Here is a 20,442-nt window from a genome sequence, read left to right on the forward strand (position 1 = left end):
AAGAAATGATGGCCATTTCTTTTCCTAAAAATAATCATTTTTATGTTTGCCCTTCCCAGAACAAGCCTTTCTTATAGCACTTTAGGGTTAACTGGATTCTGCATTAATCTATTAAGAAAATTCTCTGACTTCGTGGGATGAGCCTCAATTTTCTATATGCTTTTTGTTTAGGATTCAAGAGATTAATTAGATTTTTTTTTTTCCTCTGAACTCTCTTTTTCTACTCCAGTTTTTATCAGCCAGACCTGATTTCCAAATATTTATCCTTTTTCCCTTCCTTCTTAGTACTTATCTTTATTTAACCCTTGATATAGATATAGATATGGTTGCTTCAGCTGTGTCTTTTACCAGAAGGAAAAGGAAGGAGAGCAGAATAGGAAGGAATTGAATCTTTTGCCTTTCATAATTACAGACAGAATCTGAGCAAATAACTTATCTAAGCTCAGAAGCCCCAGTTTCTACTGAAGAAGAATTTTGCAGGATTTCATCTCCAGAGACCTTTCATTGGAGCCATGCTAGAGACTAGAATCCTAATTTTTTCTAGCTGAAAGGGAAGAGAAACTTACCTAACAATGGCCAAGATTAGACTGCTTTGTATATAATACTAGAGGTCCCGGTGACTGAAATTTGTGCACCGGTAGGGTCAGTAGGCCTGGCCTGCGATCAGGGACAATCTTCCCTAGCTGTCAGCAGCCGGCCCCACCCCCCACCGCTGCCATTGGTGGCCTTCTGTATGGGGGGCCCCTCTTGCACCTGCCTTAGCCTGGCATCACCCATGTCTGCTGCCACCCACCTCTGGTTTCCTGTTCCCTATTGGGCGATCAGAACCTGCTGGCCAGGGGGAGGAACCAAGAGGTTGGCTGGCAGGCCTCGATTGGGCGATTGGGGCCTACGGGCTGGGGGCAGCTCCTGCTTTGAGCTTCTGCCACCTGGTGGTCAGTGTGCATTATACCCACCTGTCTGTCCGCTGTCCAGTCGATTTGCATATTACGCTTATAGATATAGATATAGATATAATTGATTTTAGAGAGGGAGGGAGGGACAGAGAGAGAGAAACATCAATGATGAGAGAGAAACACTGATTGGTTGCCTCCTACATCGGAGAACGCAACCTGGGCATGTGCCCTGACCTGGAATCGAACTATGACCTTCTGGTTCATAGGTCAATGCTTAACCACCTAGCCACATAAACCAGGTAGAATATCATTTGGGTATTAATTCATATGAGCACATTATATTTATTCCTTATTTAACTTTTTAAACTTTGGTTGATATTTTGCCCTTTATTCTGAATGTCAAAGCTCATAAACCAGTAAGTAGCAGAGTTGAAATACAAATCCGAGCTTTTGCTTCTTCTAATGTATTTCTGTATTGGCAGATATAGTAATATAATATGTTTAACAGGTGGGTTGCTTTTATTTTTATTTATTTTTTATATATTCACCTGAGGTGTGTTTTTATTGATTTGAGAGAGAGAGAAGAAAAACAGGATTGGTTGCCTCCTTTACACACCCTGGGAATCAACCTGGGAATTGAATTAGTAGTGACTTTTTGGTATACTGGACAATGCTCTAACAGACTGAGCCATGCGCCCAGGGTAAGGATTTTGCTTTTATTTCATGCTCCTAGATCTAGTGGTTCATCTTTCCATTTTAGCTGATGATAGTATTATATTGTTAAAAAACAAAGAAACAAACAAACAAACAAAAAAAAAACCATATTTCTTCCCTAACTGGTTTTGCTCAGTGGATAGAGTGTCAGCCTGCAGACTGAAAGGTCCCAGGTTCGATTTCAGTCAAGGGCATATACCTTGATTGCGGGCACATCCCCAGTAGAAGGTGTGCAGGAGGCAGCTGATTGATATTTCTCTCTCATTAATGTTTCTAACTCACTTTCCTCTCTGTAAAAATCAATAAAATATATATTTTTTAAAAGACCATATTCTAACTCTATTTGTGCTTCTTCCAGGCCTCTATAATTTTGAACAAGTCTTTTTCTTTATCACATGAAATGGAGAATTATCTTATCAAATAAGGATTAAAATACTGGCCTAATAGTTTTCCAGGTTTGGTGTATTACTTAAGTCACACAACATACGGAATTATAATACCTTCATATGGCAGTGATTATTATTACTATTATTATTTTTTATCACCAGTACCTCCACTTGACTTGATTCAGTGGAAATTAAGTACTTGTTTGAAATTATTACATACTCAAAAGAAGAATGATAATGTTATCAATTTCTTAAGCATCTTTTACTGGGAGTTAGAGTAGTCACTTGTCTTTCTTCTACCCCCTACTTTGGAGGAGACTTTCCTTGGTCCTAATCTCCCATAAATGGATACTCATGGAAATTAACTATTGGGGATGTTTCGTTTTCATCTTTAGTGAAAAACCAAGGTGCTTATCAGAAACTCACTTTTTCAAAAACACCTTAAGGCTGACAACTGTATATATCTATTTTTTCTGCTCCATGGTTAATAATTAGAAGTTTCCTCAAATGGTTTCCTTTACCTAATCCTAGATCAAGATTAGGAACTAAAGAACTAGACTCTGTGTTTCCTAATCATTTTGTTCCTCCCTTACGTCATGTCCTTTGGAATGCTTTTGATTCAAAAATTATATCTGATGCTCCAAATGGCATAAGAAAGATAGTTTTATTATCTGCTGTTAGGAATGAATGCATTACCAGATAAATGAGTTTACTGGCAAGTAATTGGGTTATTTAGTAGTTTCTGAGTTTTTATATAGTAAATTATAAGTACTGATATTCTTAATGAAAGGACTTAACTTGGCTTATCTAGTCCATCTTGCTAATCTTCTAAAATCAATGATTTAAAAAGAATTCTTTTTGCAGTAAACCCTAAGATAAATGAAACAGATAAGACACACATCTCTATTTACTATATACCACCTTTGAAGAAAGGTTTATAAGTCAGAATGCTAAGCTGTAATTAAAATGTGAAATAAAAGTGTTATGATCAAATATAATTTTATTTTGTCCATTTCAGGCAGTATACTGAATGTACAGGTTGATTTTTTACAGATATTTATTAAGTACCTACTATGTGCTTTTCATTGTATTAGATGTTAGGGATGAGGTGATAAGGAAAAGATGTGATTTCTGCCCTTTTTAAATTATAAACTTAGAGCACTTTATTTTTGTACCAAAAATGTTCTTTACGTCACTACTTTTTATAAAATTAGTTCAGTTACACTTTTTGAGTCTTGCTAGTCTTTTTCCAATTTATGAATGTAATATATCTCATTTAGGTTTATTTTCTCTCAGCAATATTTGTACTTTTCAGAGGTCTTCCATATCTTCTGTTACATTCTTTAATATTTTGTTTTTGATAATTTTTTTATTATAATTTAATTTTTTCCCCAAGTATTTGTTGCTAGTATGAAGAAATTAAGTTCAACTTTATATATTGGCCTTATACTGTGTGACCTTGATAAATTAATTTATAAGTTTCAATAATTCTCAGATTCATTGGAATTTCTTAGTACACAATTGTTATTTTCTTGCCTTATTTTATTAAGACTGAGTACAATGTTGAGTGTAAGTTGTTTCAGTCGCTGTCTTTGCTTAGTTCCTAATCTTAGAAAGAAAGCATTTGACAATTAACCAATAAGTATGATGTTCAAGCTATAGAGTGTGTCTGTATTTAATGTTTTATTGATTTCAGAGAGAGAAAGGGAGAGGGAGAGACATAGAAACATCAGTGATGAAAGAGAATCATTTATAGGTAGCCTCCTGCAGACCCCCCATAGGGGATTGAGCCTGCAAACCTGGTCTGACTGGGAATTGAACTGATCTCCTTTTCATGGGTTGATGTTCAATCACCGACTTATACCAGCTGGTCTGTGGAGTTTTTATTTTTAAGGTAGGCTTTATCTATCTGAAGAAGTTTCTGTCTATTCCTGGTTTGTTGAAAGTGTTTATAATAGGTGTTCAATTTTGTTAGATGTTCTTTTTGCAACTGTTGATTGAGATGAGTAAACTTTTTTTTTTTTTTTTGCTCCCCCCCCCCTCATATAATGTAATAAAATGCATTGATATTTGAATATTATACCTACCTTACATTCCTGGGATAAACTCCACTTTGGCATTACATGTTAATATTTTATATATACTGTTAGATTTAATTTGCTAATATTTGTTGAGGATTTTATATCTGTGTTCATAAAGGATGTTGATCTGATATTTTTGGTTTCTCATACTGCCATCAGCTTTTAGTATCAAGGTTATTCTGGCTTCATAAAATGAATTAGGGAATGATCCCTCTTTACATTTTCTGAGTTGGTTTAAGATTGGTATTATTTCTTTCTTAAACGTTAGATAGTGTTAAGTGTATGGTTTTATGGCTCAGGCTGTGAAAGAATTCACAACTGAGTGAAGAGATAGATGCAGAAGGGAAGGTTATTTCACTTTCCCAAAAGGAAAGGGCCAATGCTTTGCTAAACAATACAAGGGCACAACAACAAACAAATGGTGGCTTCCCCTTTTAAGGCTTCACTGTTGCTAAGCAGAAGGAAGGGAGGAGAATCTTGGGCTGAAGTTAAGCAGACATCAGGGTGGGTTGTAATTTGTTCTTCAGTAGACAGTTTGAGCAGATATCCTAGGGAGGTGTCTGATCAGCACTTTTCTTAAGCCTTGTAAAACATGCTTAGAGCAAGAGTTCAAAAGAGGCCTGTTGGAAGGGGAGGAGGGATTGGAACTTTCTATTAATCATCCCTGAGTTGTAAAAACAGGGAGGAGGTGTATGCAATAATGCAGCTTGAAAGTAGCTTATCTTGTCCTTCAGTTTGAACAGAGGGGTTGTTTGGAGCTAACAGTCTTGGGAGATAATTACTAAGTGCTTCTCATAAGTTGTGGAAGGCTACAACAAGGGAAAAATAGGCCTTTTTTTCTATCCTAATAGAGAGCCTTGGCCCTTGTGGCTCAGTTGAATAGCATGTTATTCCTTACACCATAGGGTGGCAGGTTTTATTATGAGTCTGAACAATTTTTCTCTCTCATATTGACACCCCCCCTTCCTCTTTGTAAAATCAGTTTTAAAAAGTATATCCTCTGGTGAGGGAGGGAAATGTTAAACTTACCAGTGAAACCATCTTGGTCTGGAGTTTTCTTTATGGAAACTTAAAAATTTTTAACATTAAATTTTAAAAATAAAGTGTAATTTGTTTTCTGTTTCTTAAGTCAATTTTGGTAAGATATCTATGTGGTCATGTTCGTTCTTTCATTCCTGGGTAGTGATAACTTGTGGCTTCGCTCTCATTTAGTTTGGTTAGAGGCTTCTCAATTTCATTGGTCTTTTTATAAAACACATTTCCTTCACTGATTTTTCTCTAGCGTTTTTCTGTTTTCTTTCATCAATTTCTGCTCCTTATTTCCCTCTCTCTACTTGATTTTACCTTCATTTGATATCTAAAAAATGGTTCTTAAAGCAGAGGCTTAGATCATTGATTTTTAAAAATAATTTAATGCTTTAACTTTTCTTCTATATTCTTCTTTACCAACATCCCACAAATTTTGACTTGTATTTTTATTTTTATTAAGTTCAAAATATTTTTTCTAAAGTCCCTATCTTCATGCTTCAATATCTGAATTATCTTTTTAGTCTTGACTCATGATTGATAGCTTTCCTCAAGACTTTTGTTTATTTTGCCTTTTTTGTTGTTGTTGCCTATAAAATGGTAGAGGCTGAAGTAAATAGATTAAAAATCTGTAAATGGGTGCATCTCTTCTTTGCCTGTTATTGTGGGGATTTAAATCAATCTCTTCAAGAATTAAACTGGGATTGAGATTTTAGTTTTCTGTAGTACTATCATTCATTGTACTATAAGCCTCAAATTCTTCTAATGTTGCCTGATTTGTAAGATGGAGATGAAATGTCAAAGTGTTTTTCTCAGTACTTGTGCTTCAGACTGCATGCCTGCTTCTTAGAGGAGTTTCTTTCTTTATTCTTGCACCTTCTCAGTGGTAAACTGATGCTGATTGTTAATGCTTTCAACATTGGTAGAGGAGAGAGAAAAGAAAGGTTCTTTGCTGTGCTATAGCTTCCATTTTAGATATATTATGCGTACCTGGATCTTGAGAAGGGAAGTCTCTCAAAGTTTCTGCCCACTTCTATACCCCTGGCCCCCATAGCAGGGGTCTTCTAGTTCTACTGATATAAGATTCTGGGCTCAAGTCTGTTCCTGCCCCCCTTCCTACCAGGGATTGAAGGTTTTTCTCTCCTCCAACAATAGGGCATGGCATTCGATTCCCTTTTCTCAGTGGCTGAAAGCTTTTGCTCTTTCTACATTACAGAAGTATCTGGGCAGGTGTCAGGCCTTGTGCCTTTCTCACAGTAGAAGCCAATTCCATGCACCACTGAGAGGCTCTTGATTGCTATTCCCAGTCATCCTCATAGGCATTGAGGATGTATGAATGAGTGCCAACTGTCTGAAGCTCCCAGGCGTTCTAGACTCTTAAGTTATCCCATAGTCAGATATAAGCAGTTATCATTTTAGGTGATTTCTTTCTTTTGTGTATGACAGCAGTATCTCCTCCTGCTCCATCACAGGCAGCCCATTTCTGGCATCCTGTTTCTCTTCAGAAACTTCTGTCTGTCCTTGGAATTCAGGTTACTTGGCTATCTTATGACTTTAGTTCCCTGGTGGACTCAAGAAAAACTTTGGAGCCAAAACTGGCTTGGCTCAGTGGAAAGAGCCTCAGCTCTGGGCAAGAGCATGTAACTTGATTGCAGGCACATCCCCAGTTGGGGGGGGGGGGAGGGGGAGGCAACTGATGGATGTTTCTCATTGATGTTTCTGACTCTGTGTCCCTCTCTCTTCCTCTCTGTAAAAAAAATCAACAAAATATAAAAAAGAAAAAAAAAACATTGGAGAATTTAGAAATGTTTTGTTTAATTGCCAATGTTCTAGGTTTTCCAAATATCTTTTTGTTTACATTTAGTTTAATTCCATTGTGGTCAGAGAACATACTTTGTATACTTTGGATTCTTCTAAATGTTTTATTAAGACTTATTTTATGGTCTATTTTAGTATCTGTTCCATGTATAATTACTGGGTGGAATGTTCTATAATGGTTGGAAATGTTTAAATCTTCTATACTTAGGTGTGTGTTTTTTATCAGTTACTGAGGGGTGTTAAAATTTTCAACTATGATAACTGGGTCTGTTGATTTTCCTCTTCATGTTTTTTGAAGCACTCTTATTTTCGTATTGTTGTGACTTCTTGATAGATTAATTATTTTGTCTTATGAATGTGCCATTTTTACTCTGGAAGTGCTTGTCCTGAAATCTATTTTAAGAGTACGCTCCCAGTTGCCTTCTTTTTTGGGGTGTTCCCTTGCCCCCCAAGTCTCACCTTGAACACTTTCAGTTTAAGAGTTATTGAAAGATGTAGAGAGAATTTGCATACAGATTTTGCGGCTTTACCCTCTGGGATTCTTTCTGAGCTTTTTTTCCCCTTGCCGTCTGCCACGATGGCAGTCTCAGTTTCTGATCTGTGACTTCTCTGTCTGGTAAACTGCTGCTTTCTGCTTGAACTCTTATCTCCTAACTCTCACATTGGTTAAAGCCACTCCCACGGGAAAAATTTGGGACCCCCATTTTTTTTAAATCCCATTACTTTTGGAGAATCCTGGCCAGTCTTCTTATAGAGCTTCTAGTCAGGATGTCTGTCTGATTGTTTGCTGAAGGTGATGTTTGAATTGTTCCTCTATCCTTTGTATTTCCTATAAACTGGAACTTAGATCAAGACAAGACAAGATCAAGAGACTTGATTTTTTGCTTCAGAGATAATGTCTATATTTCCTGGTGCATTATTATTATTATTATTTATAATTTTTATTTTTTATTTATTTATTTTTTTAATATATTTTATTGATTTTTTTTTTTTTTGCCCCCTTTCTCCCTCCCATACATACCCTCCCTTCCCAGAGTTTTATGTCCATTGGTTGTATATTTCCTGGTGCATTATTTAAGCTGGGTAATGTTTGATTATTCCAGTATTGGTGATGATTATTAGTTTGATCACTCAGTTACGGTGGTTCTCTTCACTGTAAAGATTTGTTTTTCCCTTTGTAATTATTAAGTAACTTCTAAGGTTGTAACTTATATTCTCTTTATTTTTCACATCCTGCCTACTGATACCTCTTAAAAGCATTAGCTATAAGTCCCATCCCCAACCAGAATTCCTTATAATCTCTAGTTTATATATACTATATATATGTGTGTGTGTGTGTGTGTGTGTGTGTGTGTGTGTGTGTATTAATGGCACATTTCTCATACTGGGTGGTGGTTATATAAATTTCATTTTTACTAGATTTTCAGGTACAGAATGCATATATTAGATCTTATAAATCTGTTTAAAATACATTTAATATGTGCATATAGTAAATTATTTTTTATAGGAAGAGGAAATTCGTTAAGAGATTTCAAGCCTTTTTCTATGAAAACATTTTTCAATCTCAGGTAGTAGTTAAGTTAATATTATTTACTCTTTTTTTTTGTAGGTAAATGAGAAAGCGGGGCAGATTATACAGTATGATAAATTTTATATACATGAAGTACAAGAATTGATAGACATAAGGAATGATTATATCAACTGGGTTCAACAGCAGGCCTATGGGATGGTATGTTTCCTATTTTATGGTTACATTTTTATGTGTCATTTGTCCTAATATGAAAGCAATTGTTTATTTTAGAAACACCTAAGTTTTTTCAGAGCTTCTTTCCTGAGCTTACGATTGAAATAAAAACATTGCAAAGGAGCAGTTACATGTTATGCATATTTATTTATAATAAACATTCCACTCTTTCATCAAAGCAAAATCAAAGAGAGAGATCATACTTTTTTAAAGAACAATGCAAATTTGACATGGATTTATAACCTTTACTTATTTTCCAGGTGATTGCCTCTTAATTTTCTAATGTTGAGAATAGTAAGAGTTCCTGAGACTAGAATCCTAAGAATACTAGAGGCTCGATGCACAAAATTCATGCAAGGGGCGCAGCCCTGGCTTCGTCCAGAAGGTCATTTGGCTGTTCTGTCTAATTAGCATATTAGCTCTTCATTGTATAGGATAGCATTACTGTTGGGAGATTAGAGCCTCAGAACTACTAGAGGAGAGCCCTCGGACCATTGATTCTATTTTTTATTATTTCCCCTTTTATGTGTTTAATTTATTTCAGATTTCTTCATGTACATCCACATGTGTATATACTTCTTTCTATGTTGCTAAGTCTTTAATAACTAACACTTAATATCCCCATTAAAATAATAGCACAGTCTTAATAAAACTTGAATTTAGCATGTATAATTTTAATATGGAAATGGGTAAGCAGCTAGATATAAAACAGTCAGGTTAATACTCTTACTTGCTAACCTTATAGTGAACTTGAGGCCCCCTTTTCTACCCTGACTCAGAGAACTTATGCATTATGTATATAGGAGTTGTAGAAGGACGAGTAGCCTTTTGTTGCTTGGTATCTAATATTTTCTCTTCTCAAGTTTTCCACTTGTCTCATTATTTTTCATATTCTTTCCAGTTCACATCTCTCTTTACAATCAAACTTATGTTTTGCCAGATAGAGAAACTGAGCCCTAAAATTATTTCTTTAAGACCAAGTTAGTTAGGCTAGGATTAGTTTCCCTGCTCTACCTAAATTCTGCAAATAGGGTGCTTAGTTGCTGAAACCAAATTTTATTATATTCAAGCCTCAATAATTTTATGATCAAAGGTACCTGAAACACAGGTGTTACATTTATAACATATAAGGTACATGTGGAAAGGGTAAGTTTTGTTGTAGATGTATTTTGGTCTACATTAATTCAATATTCTTTTGTAGCAAAATATATGAAATGCTACTTTGAATAGAAATAGTTAAATTTGGACACTAACATTGCTCTTTCCTCATTATTACATTCTGCCCGGCTGTCTTAGGATATCAACCATGGATTAACTGAGGTAAGTTTGGTGTAATAGTCTCATGTTCAGAGAAAAATAGACTCTGCTTTGTCTTAAGTGATAGGAGAGCCAAAGGTTTCTCCCCTGTGTGACTTTAAAATATATATACACATTTATAAAAATGAATGTATGGAAATTATCCTGTATAGAATTTCAGAGGCATTTTATGAAGAAAATTAAACCCTATTTTCAATTTAACCTTACACCTGTATGGTTCTTTTCAGTAATATTTGCTTAAAATTGTTCCTATCCTCCCAAAAGTCTTCCAGCATAAAATATAATATGTCATTAGAGAAGTAAAATGATCTTCAATTTTAAACTAATAATTGATGCTAGAAATGGTCATAAAATTAAATAAACTTTTAGCATGATAATCTTCCTCACTTTGTTTTACATAATTGGCAGTCTTAAACCTACCTTTTTAACATTTGGAAATGTTATAGAACTTCCTTTATACTTTTGTTGTAGATTAAGTTTTGTTTTGTTTTGTTTTACTTTGCTTTGTTTTTTTCCTACTTGAACCAATGAAGCATTTAGAGTTAGCTTTAAGTTATAGGCCTAACATCTTTGCTTCCTTATTCTTAAATAGAAGTAGCCCATAAAATTATCAAATTAAAGTTGTAGAACCAAAGGGAGAGGATTTTAGAAATCATCTTAGGCCCTAACCGGTTTGGCTCAGTGGAAAGAGTGCTGGCCTGTGGACTGAAGGGTCCCAGGTTTGATTCTGGTCAGGGGCATGTAACTTGGTTGTGGGAACATCCCCAGTAGGGGGTGTGCAGGAGGCAGCTGATTGATGTTTCTCTCATCAGTGTTTCTAATTCGCTATCCCTCTCCCTCTCCATAAAAAAATCAATAAAATATATATATTTTTTAAAAATCTTCTCAGTTCTCTGGAGTTTCAAAGTAATAAAATGACTTTCCACTGTTAATAGTGACACAAATACAGGAAAGAGGTGAAAATTCTATGAAAAATAGTGACGCCTTGACCAGCAAGTTCAGTGGTTAGAGCGCCAGCCCATGCACTGGAAGCGTTTTGAATTTGACTCTCGGTCAAGGGTACTTATCTGGGTTGCAGGTTTGATCCCCGTGTGGGAGGCAACTAATCAATGTGTGTCTCTCACACTGACATTTCTCTCTCACCCTACCTCCTCCTTACTCTCTCTAAAAATCAATGGGAAAAATATCCTCATGTGAGGATTAACAACAAAAATAGTAATTTATTGTAAAGTTAATATAATTTAGGTTTTGTTTTACTTGTTGAGAATGTGTAGAAGTGCAGATTCAGACTAACAAAGGACTTTCTAAGTACTTAAAAAGAATTGGGCTGTTTCATGGTATATTAGGTTTTCATTAGAAGCCTTAAAGCAGGGGCTCTGTGTGAGGGCTGGTACAAAAACATTGCTCTTTGGGTAGGTAATAGGAATACATCCTCCTTTAACTTCGAGAATCTGTGACTAGATCAGACGTCCCAATTTTAAAGATTGGCAGAGCATAATAACACTAGCGCTTATTTTGTATATTAAATGAAACAACATATTGTTAGGCTCTTTAATGTGGCAACCTAATGGCGTGCAGGAAATATCTTTGAAATGAGTAAACAAACAGATTGCTTTATCATTGGCCTCAGTTGCTAGAGTAGCCCTAGCTTTTGTGAATTAAGTGCTGAATTTAACTTGAAGGTTTCTAATTTTAGAATAAATTTGCAATCTACTTCACTGAAACTTGTAAATTTTGGTTTTGTGGACTCTCAAGAATAATTCCCTCCTATTGGGAATTGGGTTTATCATTAAAAATTCTATACAGGCATACCTCATTCTATTGCAATTTATTGTGCTTCATAAATGTGGTTTTTTTACAAATTGAAAGCAACACCAGCAAAAAGATTGAGTTGCTTTATCGTGAGACTCACTTTATTTCAGTGGTCTGGAACTGAACTTGCAATATTTCCGAGGCATCATGCCTGTATTGGGGAAACAATAACATGTTTAATTTATGATTCCTAAACAACACACAATGAATAAACCAAGAATGTGATCAACTTTATAAGAAGTGACGATACCTATAAGAAATATAATCACAAACTAATTTGTACTAATAAGTTAATTTTTTTTTACAGTTGGCAGATATCCCTGTTACAATCTGCACATATCCATTTGTATTTGATGCCCAAGCAAAAACTACTCTGCTACAAACAGATGCAGTCCTACAGATGCAGGTAAAATATTTTATGATATGTACTAATCTGGTTTCAGAGTAGTTTTTGGATTTTAATGAAGTTTTAAAAAAGTAAATATTTGAAACTTGCTTATAATCATCTTTGGGCATATTTTGTGCCTGTGTGTTCTGTCTTTTGTAGAGTGCCTTTAGTACCCATAAAGAGCACTGTTGTGTGTGATATGTATGTTCTTACGAGGAATAGAATAATTAAGTCTTTTATCATATATCTAAAAAATAAAAAAGGTGCAATCCTCTTTCATTACAGAAATATGCAATCTTTATAAATAATTTTACTAGTTAATAAACTAATTTGCATCAAGTCTTGCTTCATTATGTGTCCCCTATTTACATACTTTGTAAAAGATAGAGGTAAGTAGAGGTGAAACGATATTAAAGTAGAATGCATTTGATCACTTGATAGGAGGAGGAGAAATCTTGAAGAAAGTTTTATTTAAAATTTTTTTTCTAAATTTGGTTGTCTCCTTCTCTTTGTCCTTTCTCCCCCAACTCCCTGTGTTTATTTTAAGTATTCTTTTATTTATCATGAGGATTTTTTAAAACTAGTTTACATGTGACTTTGAAGGGCTGCAGTAGGTTTGCTTTATCATTTGAACCTGTAAATAAAGGTTTTGAGTTTTTTTTCCTCTGGTATAAAATTTCCTTTTTTTTTTTTTTTTTAAGGTACGATTTCTTAGAGAATTGAAATCTTTTTAAAAATATATATTTTATTGATTTTGTACAGAGAAGAAGGAACAGAGATAGAGAGCTAGAAACATCGATGAGAGAGTCATCTATCAGCTGCCTCTCGCACACCCCCCACTGGGGATATGCCTGAAACCAAGGTACATGCCCTTGACCAGAATCGAACCCGGGACCCTTCAGTCTGCAGCCAACCCTCTATCCACTGAGCCAAACCGGTTTTGGCTGGTATAGAATTTCTAACTGTAGAGATTGATGACTAAGAAAAGAATGAGAAGAAACCTTGGGCACTTAACACCTTGCCGAAAACAGTTTGGCTCAGTGGATAGAGCGTTGGCCTGCGGACTGAAAAGGTCTCAGGTTTGATTCTGGTCAAGGGCATGTACCTGGGTTGCTGGCACATCCCCAGTAGGAAGTGTGCAGGAGACAGCTGATCGATGTCTCTCTCTTATCGATGTTTCTAACTTTCTATCCCCCTCCCTTCCTCTCTGTAAAAAAATCAATAAAATATATATTTTTTAAAAATAAACACCTTACCCCAGTGCTGATTGCTATTTTAATTCCTTTAAAATTATTTTGTAGGGTTCTATACCAATAGCTCATAAACCATTTTTTTGTTTGTTTGGCAGCTGTTAAGTCAATAAGTCACTTGGTGCATTTTATATAGGATATTCCATTTTTAAAAATTATCTTTATTGAAAGTATCATAGATATCATGCCCCACTTCCACATTGATATCTCTCCATCCTGCCACCAGGCCAAGAAACTGGAAAATCATAGGAAAAGAACACTCATTTTTTAGATTTATTTTTTATTTTTAAAAATATATTTTTATTGATTGCAGAGAGGAAGGAGAAGAGAGAGACACACATATCAGTGATGAGAGAGAATCATGGATAGGTTGCCTCCTGCAGGCCCCCCTACTGGGGATGGAGCCTGTAACCCGGGCATGTGTCCTTGACTGGAATCGAACCTGGAACCCTTCAGTCCAAGCCAAACCAGCCAGGGCAAGAACAAAATCTTTAATTAGTAAAGCTAGATGCTTGCTTTGTGAGCACATATGGTGATCACTCTGCTAGATGAATTTCTATAATACCTCCTTAGCCAGGCTATTTCTTACTCTTTAAAAAAGGGTTTGTTGTTTTTTACCTCACTCTACATTCCAGTTCTCTTTTGAGAAATAGTAGTGTTCAGATTTATCATATTACAGTTCTATGTTTACTTAATAGTATCATTAATTAATATAATTTCAAAAGGATACTCTTATATATGTGTGTATATGTATGTGTGTGTGTGTGTATACATATATTTATTTTATTTTATTATTATTTCAGAGAGGAAGGGTGATGTAGAGATAGAAACATCAATGATGAGAAGTAATCATTGACCAGCTGCCTTCTGCATGCCCCCTACTAGGGATCGAACCTGCAACCCAGGCATATGTGCCCTTGACTAGAATTGAACCTGGGACCTTTCAGTCTGCAGGCAGACACACTATCCATTGAGCCAAACCAGCTAGGGTTCAAAAGGGTACTCTTTATGCCCAAAGCACAGTTAATTAAGTTTTTATACTATACAATACTAGATACTGTATTAGGTGCTGTATGAATTTAGTAGAATAGGAATTATTATAGGGATTATAAGATATCTAATAGGTAGAAGTTGCTTTATTTAGTCACAGTAGCTTCTATGTAGCATTACTACTAAACATTTAATCTTTTGTCTTCTAGATGGCTATTGACCAGGCCCACAGACAGAATGTGTCCTCTCTTTTTCTCCCAGTGATTGAGTCTGTGAATCCCTGCTTAATTCTAGTGGTACGCAGAGAAAATATTGTAGGAGATGCAATGGAAGTCCTTAGGAAAACAAAGAATATAGACTACAAAAAACCACTCAAGGTAATTTGAATTTTTCCATTGTAATAACTGGGACTTATTTTCAGAAAATATATCTTAACATTTTTCTATTTGTTTTTAGTATATCTGTGAAACTTAATAAAATTATATACCTAAAAATTTTTAAACTATTAATTGCTGAGCAATTTTTTGTAATCAATAACATGTTATAAAGTCTCCAGAATATACTTTCATTTCTTTACATTCAGTGTTTGCATTATGCTACCTTAGGTTATATTTGTTGGAGAAGATGCTGTGGATGCAGGAGGGGTACGCAAAGAATTTTTCTTGCTCATCATGAGGGAATTACTGGATCCTAAGTATGGCATGTTTAGGTATTATGAAGATTCCAGACTCATTTGGTTTTCTGATAAGGTAAAAGGCTCACCCATCTCAGTTACTTCTGTGTTTATACCTATGTTTGTATAGCTATCTGTATCAAATTAACTTAATAGTAATAAGAGTTATTATTGGTTTCTTAACATTTGAGCCAGAAATCAGCTTTATTGCCATTTTAAAAGGAAACACATGTTAATGCTTACCACACATTTCAAATTAGCAAAATAAATTAAGTAATAGTCCGTCTGAAAAATGTTGGCCATTCTTTCTACTGATTTATATTTGAGGATTGAATAATAATTGCCAGATTAAATTTTCATCTGAAAAAAAATTATCATTAGGAATCATTGACTTCTCTACCTTTATCATTTAGGGCAGAGGTAAACTCAGCAAACTGTAGTCTATGAGCTAAGTTCCTCCCAGCACATGTGTTTGTAAATTAAGTCATTCATTTATTATCATAGCTGCTTTCTAGCAGGGTTCCTAATTTTCAATATCACTAATATTAAAAAATCCATACTAAAACAAATAATTTTTAACTCAGAAATGTGTGTTTGTGTGTATGTAGATGAAAATGTAGAAAGATAGGCAGTTTCCTGGACTACGAATAGCAGTACAAACTGGAACAGGTGTGGAGAAAAATATTTTGGCAGTAAGCTTAACTACCTTTTCACTTTGTAATTTTTTCTTACAAAGCAGAATTTTTCCTGAGGAAATATTCCAAACTATGGACCAAAATATATGCAAAAAAGATGCCTATCATATTTTTAATATTACTACCTACCGTGTTTCCCCGAAAATAAGACATCCTTCGAAAATAAGACCTAGCGCATGGAAAGATAAGACATCCCCTGAAAATAAGACCTAGCCCAAAAAATTGATATAAGACACTGTCTTAGTTTCGGGCAAACAGGGTAGTTAGAATAACTAACATTTATTGAGCATTTACTGTGTGCTTCAGGAACTCCACTAAAAGCATTTTATATACATTATCCCATTTAACCCTCACAACCACCATGTGAGATAAATACTATTTTTGTCTTTGAAACTCCTGAGGCTAGATGGTGAATGAACTGTATCTGGAACCCCAGATCTACTTTTTAAAACTTTATTCTTAACTCTCATGCTCACCATATATTACTTCTCGAAAGGTTGGGGGAGGGGTGGAATAAGCATGGTTTTCAGTGCTTTAATAATCTAATTGTCCAATTAGGGTAAAATAACTAATTTAGCAAAACATGGTACTTTTATATGATCTAATGTGCTGCCATTAAAAATCATGTTCTGAAGAATACTTCGTGACATAATTAAATACTTGTGTTGTAATTAGAAAAATGAGCAAACCTTAAATATGTTTTTCTGAATATTTTTCTGAACTTACAATAGATGAAAATACATAAGTATTTTTAAATAGCTTCTGAGTAGTTTTTGTGATTTTTATGTTTTCCATATTGTGAATGTGTATAATTTTTTAAATCTGAAAAAAAGTTTGTCATCATTTGTTCATTTGAAATTTAATATGAAAATGTTTATATTTCTGGGTAAAAATGCCAGTTGAGAAGTTATGTGTATAATATGATCTCAGCTAGATTTTAATTTTGTCTTAGAGAATATATTGAATGGAAATGTGCAAAAGAATGCTAGCAGTTGTTTATCACAGGGAGATAGGAATAAGAATGAACTTTTTTCTTGTTATTTTTTCTATATCTTTCCAATTTTCTACTATTAAGTATTTGTTTTTATAATCAGAAAATATTTATTACTCTTTTAACTTGGAGAACAAGTCTTTATTTTTTTCCTTATTTTTAGACATTTGAAGACAGTGATTTGTTCCATTTGATTGGTGTTATCTGTGGATTAGCTATTTATAATTTTACTATTGTGGACCTACATTTTCCTTTGGCTTTATATAAGAAATTGCTGAAAAAGAAGCCATCCCTGGATGATTTGAAAGAACTAATGCCTGATGTTGGGAGGTTAGTTGTAAAAAGTGGCACGGGTGGGGTTTAGGAAATAGGGAATATATAAAAAGCTATCCTTTTAGGAATGATTGTGTTTCATTGTTCTTGTTGAATTTTCAAAATGAACAAAAGTGCTTTAATAAAAGCTATTACTCTGACTCAAAATTTACAAGCATAAAGCCATTTGCTAAATTCTTATGGGTTTAACAATACTTTGTGAAAATCAGGTAATAGATTTAGGAAGGTGTTACCTTAGAGTAGTTAAATTATTTACTTGGACTTTTACTTCTGATCACCTTTATGCCTAGCTAGAATATGTAAAGTTTCTTTTTATTTATTACATAAAATGGAATGAAAATTGTATATAAATAAGGACACATATTGAAAATAGGTGAGTACCTTTGCATTCCAAGGAAGAAATAAAAGTAAAAATGTAATTATTTTTTCTTCAACAATATTTAGGTTTGCTATTATACAACTAACATTTTGAAGCAAGTGTAAAAGTACAAATTACTAAGAAGATTTTATCAAAAATGAATGAGAATTATATATTTACTCATAAGCAAAATTGTCAAAATACACAATAATGTTTCGCCTAAAAGGAACATACTTTGTTTTGCAGAAGCATGCAACAATTACTGGATTATCCAGAAGATGATGTTGAGGAAACATTTTGTCTTAATTTTACGGTAAGATGGAAAAATATAGGGTAGGCTGATTATTCATCATCCCTTTTATTTGACAGATGTGCCTTATGGTATTTTTTTATTTTGATTGATGAAATTCTTAAAGAACCCTTTAGCTAACATTTATTGAGCATTAACTATATGCTAGTCCTAGAACATGCATTATCTCATTTAATCCTCGTAATAATCCTCTTAGATTGGTGGTATTATCCTTATTTTACAGATGAAGAAAACTGAAAAAAGTCATCATATGTCAGAGATAGTATTGTATTTACAACCAGCTCTGATTTCAAAGCCTATGTAACATGAGAATATTTATCAACGAACTTAACCCTTATAAAAGGTTAACATTCCTTCACACTAACATTCATTCTTGCCCATTTTGTCTTACTGCTGGTTGACATACCTAATAGAAATACAAATACATTGGAATGTTACTTGGAAAATGAAACTGCAAATTATGTGAAAGATGCATAATTAGACTCTTGGGAAAGGGTAAAACCTTTAGTTTTTTTTTTTTTTCATAAAAACTTTTTTGTATATTTGTTTTTCCTCTCAAGCAGTACTTCTTGTGATCTTATAGTTAAAGCTGATAAAATATACCATATTCTACTCACAAAATTTGCCCACAAAATTGTGCCCTCTCAGAAAATAATATATCCATTCTTTAATTATTTTTAAAATTGCCTCATGGTATAGTTTTAAGCAAATTAGTAAATGTATGGTGAAGTCAGTTTTATTTCAATAATTGTTTTTGTCAGGAAAAATATTCTCCTTGGACTTTTTTTGTAATTATGAAATTTTGATTCCCCTTTTCAATTATTTTACTTATAAGCATATCACTTCGCATCTTTATTGATCATCTCAATTGACTTAAAACATTGTGTTCCACATAATTCAATTTCTAATTTATCAGTAAGTTTCTGAATGCTTAGTATATTCAAGAACTATGGTAATTCAAACATTCCCACTACCATTTCTTTCCTAGAGATTTTCAGTCGCTCTTAGTTGCTTACAGACTAAGAACTTTCAGATTAGGCTTCAAAGACATCTGTGATCTTGCTTTCTAACTCTCATTGTATTCTTCCACCCAAATTCTGTCATGCTGTAGTTTTCTTTCACACATCCTACCATCTTGTTTTTTAAGTGCAATCCATTTTTTAAAAATTGATATCTACTTTCATTTTTGTCCTTTAGTTCAGTCTGTGTGCTCTGTCAGATATCGAACCCCCTCCCAAATTTCAGAGCCCTACTCATTCTTATAAGTGCTTTGAAATGACATTTCTTCCTCAAGGTCTTTCACAATTCTCCAAATAGAAGTAAGTTCTTTCCTCTGTAGACTGATAGCATATTGTTCATGTCACTATTATAGCATTTATATTAATATGTGTTTACATGTCACATTTCTCCTTTACTAGGTAGTGAACTCTAGAGCAGGAATTTATGTATCTTTTATCTGATCGTGTCACTCCCACCATAGTGTTTATAGATAGCAGGTACTAAAAAAATGTCAATAGAAGATCAGAGAGAAAAGATGCAAAGGTGGGAATGGTAACATTTATAGGAAAGTTAGCAGACTAGTAAGTGAAATAAAATGTTTTAAAATAATGACATAACTGGAAAACCCACCTGTGCTGTGATCAGGATTGCAACAAGGCAGATGTGAAGTGGAAAGAATGCATAGCTGGACTAAACTGAATGCATTTTGACACTTGAATTCTATTTCCTGTCCAAAGAAAACATCATTTCTAATATTTTACTGTAACTTGTAATGACCATTCTAAAATTTTATGTACGATAAATACTTAGTTTATTATTAATTAACCAAATAGTAATTTGCAATTAGTCAAGGTAGGATTTCAAAGTACTAGAGAAGGTGAAAATTTATAGTTGTGGCTTTATGCAGAATTCAAATAAGCTTATGGTAGCAGAATTTTACCTCAAATTTATTAGTTCTTGTTTTTAATGAGAGAAAGGTAGAATATAATAATAGGTTATTAAAATAATAAATTTTGGGTCTGACATTGACTTTTTTTAAAAATTTAAATAGATCACAGTTGAAAACTTTGGTGCAACAGAAGTGAAAGAGCTGGTTCTAAATGGTGCAGACACAGCTGTTAACAAACAAAATCGGTAAGTGAATTATAGCAGCATCAGTGGTAGTAATAAGATTTTTCTGTATTTAGAAATATGTCACACAACCTGAAGTTTTTTACCCAGATAAAACTTAACTTTTTTCATGGTCATTGAGTAAGTAACTTCCCTTTTGCTCCTTAAATCCCTTCACCATATTAATAAAGGGTTAAAAAGATTATAAACAACAAGAACAAAGAGAAGGAATAACAGAAAACAGCAGACTCATTTTTTAAAGCTAGAAAACAGTGATAATTAGCCAACTTGAGAAAGCTATAACATAAGGTAGACTGGGTGGAGCCAAGAGGGTAGCCAGTTCATCTTGTAGAATAAAGTCTCTGGAATTCAGACTAAAAAATGTTAGTAAGTATATGGGGTTTAGTGGAGTGCTGGAAACAGATTGGCTTATGAAAGCAGCAGCTAGAAACCCATTTCGCTTATCACACCAGTAGCCTGGGAACTTCCCCTCTCCAGCATTAGCCAGAAGATTGGAAATTTACCTTCTGGAGAGATTAAAGTAAAGGTAC

General features: G+C 34.1%; 1 protein-coding gene across 11 annotated transcripts in view; it reads left to right on the forward strand.

Moving 5' to 3' along the window:
- Positions 1–20,442, forward strand: part of HERC4 (HECT and RLD domain containing E3 ubiquitin protein ligase 4) — an 89,652-nt gene that overhangs the window by 58,359 nt on the left and 10,851 nt on the right. For 6 of the 11 annotated variants that reach the window (XM_045581807.1, XM_045581808.1, XM_036438333.2 and 3 more), the window contains 8 exons: positions 8,531–8,650; positions 9,962–9,985; positions 12,102–12,200; positions 14,632–14,799; positions 15,028–15,171; positions 16,945–17,111; positions 17,719–17,785; positions 19,833–19,915. In XM_045581807.1, coding sequence (XP_045437763.1) covers positions 8,531–8,650; positions 9,962–9,985; positions 12,102–12,200; positions 14,632–14,799; positions 15,028–15,171; positions 16,945–17,111; positions 17,719–17,785; positions 19,833–19,915 — 872 coding nt within the window. The remainder of the gene's footprint in view (positions 1–8,530; positions 8,651–9,961; positions 9,986–12,101; positions 12,201–14,631; positions 14,800–15,027; positions 15,172–16,944; positions 17,112–17,718; positions 17,786–19,832; positions 19,916–20,442) is intronic. The other 5 variants (XM_045581810.1, XM_045581812.1, XM_045581816.1 and 2 more) reach the window with 3 other exon arrangements.

Source organism: Pipistrellus kuhlii, unplaced genomic scaffold (assembly GCF_014108245.1).
Source record: "Pipistrellus kuhlii isolate mPipKuh1 unplaced genomic scaffold, mPipKuh1.p scaffold_m20_p_15, whole genome shotgun sequence".
NCBI lineage: Eukaryota > Metazoa > Chordata > Mammalia > Chiroptera > Vespertilionidae > Pipistrellus > Pipistrellus kuhlii.